General features: G+C 36.6%; 1 protein-coding gene across 1 annotated transcript in view; it reads right to left on the reverse strand.

Annotated features, from left to right (window-relative positions):
- Nucleotides 1–13209, reverse strand: part of NWD2 (NACHT and WD repeat domain containing 2) — a 221674-nt gene that overhangs the window by 114398 nt on the left and 94067 nt on the right. Inside the window, exon 3 of the mRNA XM_023224679.3 lies at nucleotides 473–589. Coding sequence (XP_023080447.1) covers nucleotides 473–589 — 117 coding nt within the window. The remainder of the gene's footprint in view (nucleotides 1–472; nucleotides 590–13209) is intronic.

The following is a 13209-nucleotide window of genomic DNA, read 5'->3' on the forward strand; positions in this document are numbered from 1 at the left end:
TTCACAGGGCACCATTTGCTACTGGTAGATGAGACACAGTATATTTGATTCACTTTAACAATGTTTCAGTCATTTTGTTAAAAACTGCCAGAAATTCTAGTGTTAAGAAATAGAAGCACTATGATGGAATAGATTGTAGAATAAGATAAGAAAACCTAGGATAAAGATTGTAGGTCTGAAAGAGTAATCCTTATTGTTGATCACAAGGTGTTGTAGAAATCGTAGTCAAACCCAAGTCATCCCTTTGATGACCATTTCAAATTATTCACCGTTAATTTGCAGCACTTCTTAAGAAAAGTTGAAGCTTTTTGTTCTCACACATTGAGAGCCAGGAGACAGCTTAAAATGTTTAAACAGACATAAAAAAGTCTTTTCCCCCTTCATTTAAAAAGCCCCTTATGAATCACAAATCAGCAATAATTCTCACATTCATCTAAGAGTTAATATAAAGCATTAGTTTTTTTATACCCACAACAAAACATGGACCTGCAGAAGTTTTCAAGCAATCCTCCAGCAGCTTCATGCGGGTCTTCTGGAGCTCTGGGCTGTCCCAGTCATCTTCTTCCACTCCCCAGTACAGATCTATGACCTGGGGACAAATGGATGAAGAGCATTAATTTACCTGTGGGCTTTGTTCTTATTTACAATGTCAAGCTAATGTGACTTTTAACATCTCTCTTTGCAGCATGTTTTCTCTTACAGAGCGGAGGTGATTTTTAAGATCCATTTAAAGAGATTTTTCATTCCATGATGGGTTGGGAATGAACCTTATAATTTCTTACTTTGTTTCTGATTACACTGCTGCCATGGGCCCAGAGGAAATGAAATGCTAACTGTTGAAGGTTTTGGAGCATGGGCCTTTGTTGCCTTGAAATGGAAACAGAATTTTAAGGTTTGAAGCAGCTGGGATGAGGTTACCATAGTACTTGAGACAATTAAATCACCATACATATATAATGTTACCATAAGTATTAATATGAGAAAGGAAAACCATAACAAATATTACTATACACTGACTGTAAGTCAAACACCTACATTTCTTTAAAAAAAAAAAGCCCTGTCATTATCACACTTTATCATATGAGGAGAGATATTTTGCTTATGTCTGTTTTATCTGTAAGTAGTTCGGCTTTCATCAACATATATCTGAAAAACATGTACTGGCAAAAATGAAAGGTATGCCTTACAGAAAAGCGAGGATAATAGGATCCTCTATCTCCCTACTTCAAAGACTACTCTACTAAGGAAGATTCTGACAGTCTATAACAAACTTTTTCAAGTTCGCTCTTTGAAAAGTGCTATGGAGAGCATGCTGGGTTTCGTTACCTTCACTCAACTGCTATCTGCATAAAGTAAATGTTCCCAGTTGTAGCTTTTGAAAATTTCTTCTTTTCCTTTCCTTGCTTCCCACAAGTGGAAACAAGACCCTCCCTACTCTTTTCCTCCTGCTTGCATGGCATTTGGTGAGATGGAAGCTCAGAGTATGGGTCCTCCCTTGTGGCCCCAGCAAATCTTGGGGACTTTGTGTGCTTCCCATTTCTTGGCTATGGGCCCCCACAGATCTGGCTTGTTCCAGGTCTTTGTCTAAGTGCATTTGAGTGTTTAAGAAGGCTGATAGATAAATGGCAGTTCTTTAAAAAATATTCTCATGGCCCATTCCATGGGTTTCATCATATAGGAAAATATCAGCATTTTGATTTTGGGGGCTCTATGCTTTAATCTATCTTACAAAGTTTAATCACACTGTACAAAGAAAGGAGACCTCAAAGAACGTAACTTCATTATCCAGTTTGACAGCCTCTAGCTGGGGCTACTTAAAAAGTAAAAATAAATGGGTAAAAATTAAAAAATTCAGTTCCTCAAGTGCTCAGTAGCCCCATACTGGTTCTCATGTTGGACAGAGGAGATACAGAGTATTTGACATCACAGTAGGTTCCACTGGACAGAGCTGTAAATTACTGAGCTTCAGAAGGGCACAGAAATCATCTAGTAATAAAAGAATAAGCAGGGCTATAAAATAGTCTAATTTGTTAAATAATGGACAGCCCATAATTTGCAAAGGGTCATGTTTCCAGAAAATGAAAAAATAAAGAAAATACTTATGGCTTATCTGTTGTTAATCTTTCTGGGTGTTTTCTATGCCACAGAGTACCTTTTGGTAAATTAATATCCTGCCACACTAGGATTTGTTTCTAATGTTTTAGAATACAAAAGATGAACTTTTCCAGCTCACCATCCTTGGGAAGGACATCCCAGAGCTGCTGCAAATGCTGAGAAAGTGTCTCCCTCAGTGGAAGCAGAATCCCCTTCACATGCTAATCTGGTCTTCTGTCCTGAGAAGGACAATAATAGCCTTGGTTGAACAATGGGTTAAGAAAAGCTGGTAAGTAGACTGCCTCTCTAGGTTCCTCCTCTCTAGGCAGGGTATCTCTGAAAGAAAGGCAGCAGCCCCAGTCAGGGACTTACAGATAAAACTCCCAACTCCCTGGGACAGAGTGCCTGGGGGAAGGGGCGGCAGTGGGCACAGCTTCAGCAGACTTAAATGTTCCTGCCTATCAGCTCTGAAGAGAGCAGCGGATCTCCCAGCACAGAGCTCAAGCTCTGCTAAGGGACAGGCTGCCTCCCCAGGTCAGTCCCTGACCCCCATGCCTCCTGACTGGGAGAAACCTCCCAGCAGGGGTCGACAGACATCTCACACAGGAGAGCTCTGGCTGTCATCTGGTTGGTGCCCCTCTACAAAGAAGCTTCCAGAGGAAGGAACAGGCAGCAATCTTTGCTGTTCTGCAGCCTCTGCTGGTGACACCCAGGCAAAAAGCATTTGGAGTGGACCTCTAGCAAACTCCAGGAGACCTGCAGCAGAGAGACCTGAGTGTTGGAAGGAAAACTAACAAACAGAAAAGAATAGCATCAACATCAGCAAAAAGGACGTCCACACACCCCATCCTAAGGTTGCCAGCATCAAAGATCAAAGGTAGATAAATCCATGAAGATGAGGAAAAAACCAGTGCAAAAAGCCTGATAATTCCAACAACCGGAATGCCTCTTCTTCTCCAAAGGATCACAACTCCTTGCCAGCAAGGCAACAAAACTGGATGGAGAATGAGTTTGATGAATTGACAGAACTAGGCTTCAGAAGATGGGTAATAACAAACTCCACCAAGCTAAAGGAGCATGTTCCAACCTAATGCAAAAAAGCTAAGAACCTTGATAAAAAGTTACAGGAACTGCTAACTAGAATAACCAGTTTAGAGAAGAACATAAATAACCTGATGGAACTGAAAAACATAGCATGAGAACTTCGTGAAGCATACACAAGTATCAATAGCTGAATCAATTAAGCAGAAGAAAGGATATCAGAGATTAAGATCAACTTAATGAAATAAAGCACGAAGACAAGATTAGAGAAAAAAAGAATGAAAAGAAATGAACAAAGCCTCCAAGAAATATGGGACTATGTGAAAAGACCAAACCTAAGTTTGATTGGTGTATCTGAAAAGTGACGGGGAGAGTGGAACCAAGTTGGAAAACACTCTTCAGGATATTATCCAGGAGAACTTCCCCAACTGGTAAGACAGGCCAATCAAATTCAGGAAATACAGAGAACACCACACAGAAACTCCTCAAGAAGAGAAACCCAATGACACATAATCATCAGATTCACTAAGGTTGAAACGAAGGAAAAAATGTTAGGGGCAGCCAGAGAGAAAGGGCAGGAAAGGGAAGCCCATTAGAATAATAGCAGATGTCTCTGTAGAAACCCTACAAACCAGAAGAGAGTGGGGGGGAGGGGGGTGTCAATATTCAACATTCTTAAAGAAAAGAATTTCCAACCCGGAATTTCATATCCAGCCAAACTAAGCTTCATAAGCCAAGGAGAAATAAAATCCTTTATGGACAAGCAAATGCTGAGAGATTTTGTCTCTACCTGGCCTGCCTTACAAGAGCCCCTGACAGAAGCATTAAATATGGAAAGGAAAAACCAGTACCAGCCACTGCAAAAACATACCAAATTGTAAAGGCAATCGACACTATGAAGAAACTGTATCTATCAACTAATGGGCAAAATAACCAGCTAGCATCATAACGATAGGATGAAATTCACATATAACGATATTAGCCTTAAATATAAATGGGCTAAATGCCCAAATTAAAAGACACAGGTTAGCAAATTGGATAAAGTGTTAAGACCCATCAGTGTGCTGTATTCAGGAGACCCATCTCATGTGCAAAGACACACATAGGCTCAAAATAAAGGGATGGAGGAATATTTACCAAGCAAATGGAAAGCAAAAAATAAAAGCAATTCTAGTCTCTGATAAAACAGACTTTAAGCCAACAAAGATCAAAAAAAGACAAAGAAGGCCATTACATAATGGTAAATGGATCAATGCAACAAGAGCTAGCTATCCTAAATATATATGCACCCAATACAGGAGCACCCAGATTCATAAATCAAGTTCTTAGAGGCCTACAAAGAGACTTAGACTCCCACATAATAATAGCAGGAGTCTTTAACACCCCTCTGTCAATATTAGACAGATGAACAAGACAGAAAATTAACAAGGATATTCAGGACTTGAACTCAGCTCTGGACGAAGGGACTTAATAGACATCTGCAAAACTCTCCACCCCAAATCAACAGAATATGCATTCTTCTCATCGCACTTATTCTAAAATTGACCACATAATTGGAAGCGAAACAATGCTCAGAAAATGCAAAACAATGGAAATCATAACAGTCTCTCAGACCACAGTGCAATCAAATTAGAACTCAGGATTATGAAACTCACTCAAAACTACACAACTACATAGAAACTGAACAAACTACTCCTGAATGACTACTATGTAAATAATGAAATGAAGGCAGAAATAAAGATGTTCTGTGAAACCAATGAGAACGAAGACACAATGTACCAGAATCTCTGGGACACAGCTAAAGCAGTGTTTAGAGGGAAATTTATAGCATTAAAATGTACACAGGAGAAACCAGGAAAGATATAAAATTGACACCCTAACATCACAGGTAAAAGAACTAGAGAAGGAAGAACAAACAAATTCTAAAACTAGCAGAAGACAAGAAATAACTAAGATCAGAGCAGAACTGAAGGAGATAGAGACACGAAAAATTCTTAAAAAAATCAATGAATCCAGGAGTTGTTTTTTGGAAAAGATTAGCAAAATTGATAGACTGCTAGCCAGATTAACAAAAAAGAAAAGAGAGAAGCATCAAACAGACACAATAAAAAATGATAAAGGGGATATCACCACTGATCCCACAGAAATACAAACTACCATCAGAGAATACCATAAACACCTCTATGCAAATAAATTAGAAAACCTAGAAGAAATGGATAAATTCCTGGACACATACAGCCTCTCAAGTGCAAACCAGGAAGAAGTTGAATCCCTCAATAGACCAATAACAGTTCTGAAATTGAGGCAGTAATTAATAGCCTACGAGCCAAAAAAAAAAAAAAAAGAAGTCCAGGACCAGATGGATTCACAGCTGGATTCTACTGGAGGTACAAAGGGGACCCGGTACCATTCCTCCTGAAACTATTCCAAACAACAGAAAAGGAGGGACTCCTCCTTAACTTATGTTATAAGGCCAGCATCATCCTGATACCAAAACCTGGCAGAGTTACAACAACAAAAAAGAAAAATTCATGCCAATATCCCTGATAAACATCAATGCAAAAATCATCAATAAAATACTGGCAAACTGAATCCAGCAGCACATCAAAAAGCTTATCCACCATGATCAAGTTGCTTTCATCCCTGGGATGCAAGGCTGGTTCAACATATGCAAACCAATGTAATCCATCACATAAACAGAACCAGTGTTGAAACCCATATGATTATCTCAATACATGCAGAAAAGGCCTTCGATAAAATTCAACACCCCTTTATGCTAAAAACACACAATAAACTAGGCATTGATTGAATGTGTCTCAAAATAATAAGAGCTATTTATGACCAACCCACAGCCAATATCATACTGAATGGGCAAAAACTGGAAACATTCCCTTCGAAAACTGGCACAATACAAGGATACTCACTCTCATCACTCCTATTCAACATAGCATTGGAAGTTCTGGCCAGGGTAATCAGGCAAGAGAAAGAAATAAAGGGTATTCAAATAGGAAGAGAGGAGGTCCAATTGTCTCTGTTTGCAGAAGACATGATTGTATATTTAGAAAACTTCATTGTCTCAGCCCCAAAACTCCTCAAGCTGATAAGCAAATTCAGCAAAGCCTCAGGATACAAAATCAATGTGCAAAACTCACAAGCATTCCTATACACCAGTAACAGACAAACAGAGAGCCAAATCATGAGTGAACTCCCATTCACAATTGCTACTAAGAGAATAAAATACCTAAAAATACAACTTACAAGGGATGTGAAGGACCTCTTCAAGGAGAACTACAAATTACTGCTCAAGGAAATAAGAGAGAATACAAACAAATGGAAAACATCCCTTGCTTATGGATAGGAAGAATCAATATCATAAAAAAGGCATACTGTCCAAAGTAATTTATAGATTCAATGCTATCCCCTTCAAGCTATCATTTACTTTCTTCACAGAATTAGAAAGAACTACTTTAAATTTCATATGCAACCAAAAAAGAGCCCATATAGCCAAGACAATCCTAAGCAAAAAGAACAAAGCTGGAGGCATTGTGCTACCTGACTTCAAACTATACTACAAGGCTACAGTAACCAAAACAGCATGGTATTGGTACCAAAACAGATATACAGACCAATGGAACAGAAAACAAGCCTCAGAAATAACGCCACACCTCTACAACCATCTGATCTTTGACAAACATGACAAAAACAAGTAATGGGGAAAGGATTCCCTATTTAATAAATGGTGTTGGGAAAATTGGCTAGCCATATGCAGAAAACTGAAACTGGATCCCTTCCTTATACCTTATACAAAAATTAACTGAAGATGTATTAAAGACTTAAATGTAAGACCTAAAACCATAAGAACTCTAGAATAAAACCTAGCCAATAACATTCAGGTCATAGGCATAGGCAAAGACTTCATGACTAAATCACCAAAAGCAATGGCAACAAAAGCCAAAATTGATAAATGGGATCTAATTAAACTGAAGAGCTTCTGTACAGCAAAAGAAACTATCATCAGAGTGAACAGGCAACCTACAGAAGAGGAGAAACTTTTTGCAGTCTATCCATCTGACAAAGGGCTAATATCCAGCCTCTATTAGGAACTTGAACCTAAACAAATTTACAAGAAAAAAACAAACAACCCAATCAAAAAGTGGGCAAAAGATATGAACAGACACTTTTCAAAAGAAGACATTTAAGCAGCCAACAAACATGAAAAAAAATGCTCATCATCACTAGTCACTAGAGAAATGCAAATCAAAACCACAGTGAGATACCATCTCATGCCAGTTAGAATGGTGATCTTTAAAAAGTCAGGAAACAACAGATGCTGGAGAGGATGTGGAGAAATCGGAATGCTTTTACGCTGTTGGTGGGAGTGTAAATTAGCTCAATCATTGTGGAAGACAGTGTGGCAATTCCTCAAGGATCTAGAACCAGAAATACTGTTTGACCCAGCAATCCCATTATTGGGTATATACCCAAAGATTATAAATCATTCTACTGTAAAAACACATGCACATATATGTTTATTGCGGTAGTATTCACAATAGCAAACACTGGAACCAACCCAAATGCCCATCAATGATAGACTGGATAAAGAAAATGTGACACATATACACCATGGAATACTATGCAGCCATAAAAAAGGATGAGTTCATGTCCTTTGCAGGGACATGGATGAAGCTGGAAACCATAATTCTCAGCAAACTTACACAGGAACAGAAAACCAAACACGACATGTTCTCACTCATAAGTGGGAGTTGAACAATGAGAACACATGAACACAGGGAGGGGAACGTCACACACAGGGGCCTGTTGGGGGATAGGGTACTAGGGGAGGGGTAGCATTAGGAGAAATACCTAATGTAGATGATGGGTTGATGGGTGCAGCAAACCACCATGGCACATGTATACCGATGTAACAAACCTGCATGTTCTGCACATGTATGTCAGAACTTAAAGTGTGTATATATATATATATAGAATTAACCACAGGCAAGTATCTTAAAATTCAACAACAACAAAAAATAGAAAACAGAAAAAAGAAAAAGAAAAGCTGGCAAGTGTAAGAAGGGATGGCTTCACTGGTTGGTCACGGCCTGGAATTCACTTGGCTTTACCCATGGGTGTGGTCACCATGTCAAGGTCAGTCCCCAAGGGTGGTAGGACCTCATGTCTTCTCTGCCAGTTTTTTGATCCATGCCTCTGGGACAGAAGGAGAGCAATAATCAGGGCAGGTTCTTCTCTGTGGTGTTTGTATGGCTTGTCAGTGGAGGAGGTGATTTATGTGGGAAAACTAAATGGCTGAGGTCATTAGTTTGTTAACGAACTTGTTCAATGTTGAATGTTAACGAACTTGTTAACAGTTGAATATTAAAGACCTAGGCTTGTTTAGAGTTAGCCAACTGGAATCCAACTTACTCTTATTTTTTGGTTCTCTTCGGACTGGGTTGAGACGACAGCACCACACAGCTTCTTAGTTTCAGATCCTTATGGGACTGCCACTAGGGATCATACTCCATTTTGTATGATTTTAAAAAGCACTTCTTCCTCTAGTCACTTTACTTCTAGCTATCAGAAAATTGTTATAACATACTGAAATCATTATACTGAAATCATAATTGTTATAACATACTGAAATCATTAAATCATTACAAGACCATCTGCCAATTAACTCATCAAAATAAATATACAAATCCACTGCGATGTGTATGGGACCCTTTAGTTGTACCATGCACAACCCAGGAACTATACGCATAATCTTGTCTCGTTTCTTTTGGCTGACACTGTTTGGATGCGGCTGAGGAAGGTCTTATTTAGAGCAAATAAAAAAATGGTAAATATGAAGGTTAATATAAGAAAAGCTATAAATATATACTTGCTCTTCTCTGATCTTCTTTAAATGTCATACAATTATATAAAGTAACAATTATAACAGTATGCCACTGAATTTGTAACATACCTAGCTATAACAGGGATAACAATAATAGCACAAAAGGGAGGAAAAGGAAATACAGCAATATAGGACTAATTTTTCTACAGTTCACTAGAATTAAATTGGTATAAATTGTAAACGGATCAGATGGTTGTAGATGTACGGCATTATTAAGTTAAATTGGTATAAATTGCATAATTTGAATATATTAAATTGGTATAAATTGTATAATTTAATTGGTATAAATTAAATTGGTATAAATTGTAAACAGATCAGATGGTTGTAGATGTGTGGAGACTTAAATATCCTACATTCAATAAAGGGAGGAACAACTAGTAAAAAGAAATAAAATTAGAAGACTTGACATTAGTATAAACAAACTAGAACATATGTCTAGGAAATAATCTACCCAGAAACAGCAGAATTTATTTTTCTCAAGCACACACAGAACATTCTCCAGGATGGAATACATATTAGTTCATAAAACAAGCCTCAATAAATCTACACAAATTTATATTATACAAAGTATGTTCTCTGAATATGGTAGAATAAAATTATAAAGCAATTATACAAAAAATTTAGGAAATTTACAAATTTGTGGAAACTAATATACTCCTAAATAGTCAATGAGAAAGAAGTCACAAGGGAAATAAAAAAGATCTTTGAGATGAATGAAAATAAAGGTACAACATACTAAAACTTATGGGATGCAGCTAAAATGGTACTGAGAGGAAAATTTATAGCTGTAAACTATAAATGGACTAATCAATCAATGAATTGGGTAAGGTTGTAGGATGCAAGATCAATATGCAAAAATCTATTTCTATACACTAGCAATGAAAAAAATCTATGATGAAATTAAATAAAATTCAATTTAAAAGAGCATCAGAAAGAAATAATTCAATTTAAAAGAGCACCAGAAAGAAACAATTCCATTTATAAGATCACTAAGAAAACTTAGGAATACATTTAACAAAAGAAATGCAAGATTTATACTTTGAAAACTACAAAAAAAATGTTGAAAGAAATTAAAGAAGATATAAATAAATGAAAGATCTATGTTCATAGATCGGGAGACTTAATGTTGTTAGGATGGCAATACTCCCCAAATTAACCTGCAGATTCAATCCAATCACCAAAACAATCTCACAAAAGAAGAATAAAGTTGAAAATCTTACACTTCTAGATTTCAAACTTACTACAAAACTACAATAATTAAGACAGTATAGTGCTGGCATAAGGAGAGGCATAGTAATCAATGGAATAAAATAGAGAATCTAGAAATAAATCTTCACACATAAGGTCAACTGATTTTCAACAAGGGTACTGAAACAATTCAATGTCACATGCATAATCTTTGGCATTGGGTCAACTGGATATTCACATGCAAAAGAATGAAGCTTAGCCCCTACTTCATACCATGTAAAATTAGTTAACAGAGATCATAGGCATCAATTTAAGAGTCAAAACCATAAAATTCCTAAGTGAAAAACACAGGAGTAGTAGGTTTTTTGTTTTGTTTTGTTTTTGTTTTTGTTTTTTTTGAGACAGTCTCCCTCTGTTGCCCAGGCTGGAGTGCAGTGGCATGATTTCAGCTCCTAGGTTCAAGTGAGTCTCCCTGCCTCAGCCTCCCAAGTAGCTAGGATTACAGGTGCCCACCACCACACCTGGCTAATTTTTGTATTTTTAGTAGAGATGGGATTTTGCCATGTTGGCCATGCTGGTCTCAAACTCTTAACCTCAGGTGATCCTCCTGCCTCGGCCCCCCAAAGTGCTGGGATTATAGGAAGGAGCCACTGCACCCGGCCAGGAGTAAATCTTTGTCAGCCTGGATTACAAGCAACCAAATAAAAAATAAACCGAACTTACTCAAAATTTTTTAAAAATTATTATTTAAATGACACTTTCAAGAAGGTGAAAATAGTAAACACAAAATGAAAGAAAACATTTGCAGATCATATTTGTATGGATTTTTTGTCTAGAATATATAAAGAACTCCTACACCTCAGTAATAAAAGGACAAATAACTCACTTAAAAATGGGCAAACGATCTGAGTAGACATTTCTCCACAGAATATATACAAATTTCCAACATAAAAAGATGCTTAATATTATTAATTATCAGGAAGTACAAATCAAAACTACAATAACACTTCACAAAGTGGCTATAATAAAAAAGACTGATAATAACAAGTGTTGGCAATGTGGAGACATTGGAACCCTCATACATTGCTGATGGGAATACAAAATGGCTCAGCCATTTTGGAAACAGTCTGGTAGTTTCACGAATGGTTAAACAGAGAGTGACCACATGACCTGATAATTCTACTACTAGGCATATACTCAAGAGAAATGAAAACATATGTCTACATAAAAACTTGTACACAAATGTTCATAGCAGCATTATTCATAACAGCCCAAATACAGAAATAACACAAATGTCCATGAAGTGATCAACAGATAAATAAATATGACATAATCCATACAATGGAATACTACTGAGGAATAATTAAGTAATGCAATGAAATACATTGCATGTTACCACATGGATGAACCTTGAAAGCATTAAGTAAAAGAATCCAGTCGCAAAAGACCACATATTATATGATTCCATTTATATGAAATGTACAGAATAGGCAAATCCATAGAGACAAAAAGCAGATTAGCAGTGGCTTAGGGCTAGTGAGGAGAATGGGGTGTTTGAGGAGTCATAAAGGGCACAGAGTTTCTTCTTGGAGTTATGAAAATGTTCTAAAATAGATTTTCCTAACTATTACACAGTTGTGAATGTACTAAAAGCCACTGAATCATACACTTCAAGTGGGTGAATTTTACATGTGAATTATATCTCAATAAAGCTATTTTAAAAGTAATACCATACACATCTATTTGCATTGCAAATACAAAGAACTAACTACATGTGAACCAAATGATGAGGGTAAAGGTGTCATAACAGCGCTTTCATTATTTATTTTCCTTTATTTCAAAAGCCAAAGTATCACATCATTTATTTGCCACTGATGGAAGTCTTTTGTAATAGTTTTGCATCTGTTATTTCCTTATAGGTTGGCCACCAGTACTGCCGTCATCCAGGCCTTCATAGCTCCATGTCTTCTTACTTCTAACTTTGTTAAAAAATATTCTCTGGCCTCTAGCTTTTCTCCCTTAAATTGTTCTTTCCCATATGTGTTTATGGGAAGAAAATGATGAAAAAGATAAAAATCAAGCAACCGGGAAGACGCTGAGGAAATAAATAAATGAAACAACCAACTCCCGCAATACAAAACATTGTTTTGGGCAGACAGCTATGCCATACATCTGCATGATCAATAACTGGCAACAAACACTTGGAACATAAAAGTGCTCAACAAGACAAGATTTATTACATACTTTAAAACATTCACTTTAGCTTTTAGCCTAATGTCCAGGCACTGCAGAGTCTAGAATCTAATTTACTATTTATTGGAATACTAACTTGTTGACAGCACATTTTATGTGTCTTTATTTATTTCATCATTTAAGCATAAAACCTTAGGAAAGTAGTTTGATATTACCTTTTTTACTTAAAACCATCTCACTTGTTTTAAAAACTTCTTAGGGAAGCTAATTTATCATGCTTTTTATAATGTGCTAAATTGGTCTAAAATCAAAAAGCCAGCAAATAAAGCCCTAACAAATCTTACCCCTTGAAATCAAACACTGTCATCTAAATATCAAGATTACCTAACAATAAAGCAATCTGTAAAAAACAAATAACCCTAATTTTTTTTTTCTAAAAGCAGTGAGTCAAATTTGAATTCATAATGGCCTTGCACTATCATTTATTCAGATAGGCTTACATAATAACTTAAATGCCTTCCAAAATATTTTCTTTCTCAATTTTCCCACACCGTAGACTAATATCTCAATGCAAAATGGAAATATAACTATAGAGATAATATGACTGATTTTTGAAAACAAATTCAGTACTGAAAAGAAGGCTATTCTTCAAAGATATTACAATGGAAGGCTACATACTTATTCCAATGAGTCTGCCACTGCTCAGGGGACTTCCTCTTTAGGAATCATCTCATTTTGTACACAAAAAAATCTTGTCGCTTTGTACTTGAATTTTGTTTTGATTAAAAATGATATTT

Source organism: Piliocolobus tephrosceles, chromosome 3, assembly GCF_002776525.5.
Source record: "Piliocolobus tephrosceles isolate RC106 chromosome 3, ASM277652v3, whole genome shotgun sequence".
Classification (NCBI taxonomy): Eukaryota; Metazoa; Chordata; class Mammalia; order Primates; family Cercopithecidae; genus Piliocolobus; species Piliocolobus tephrosceles.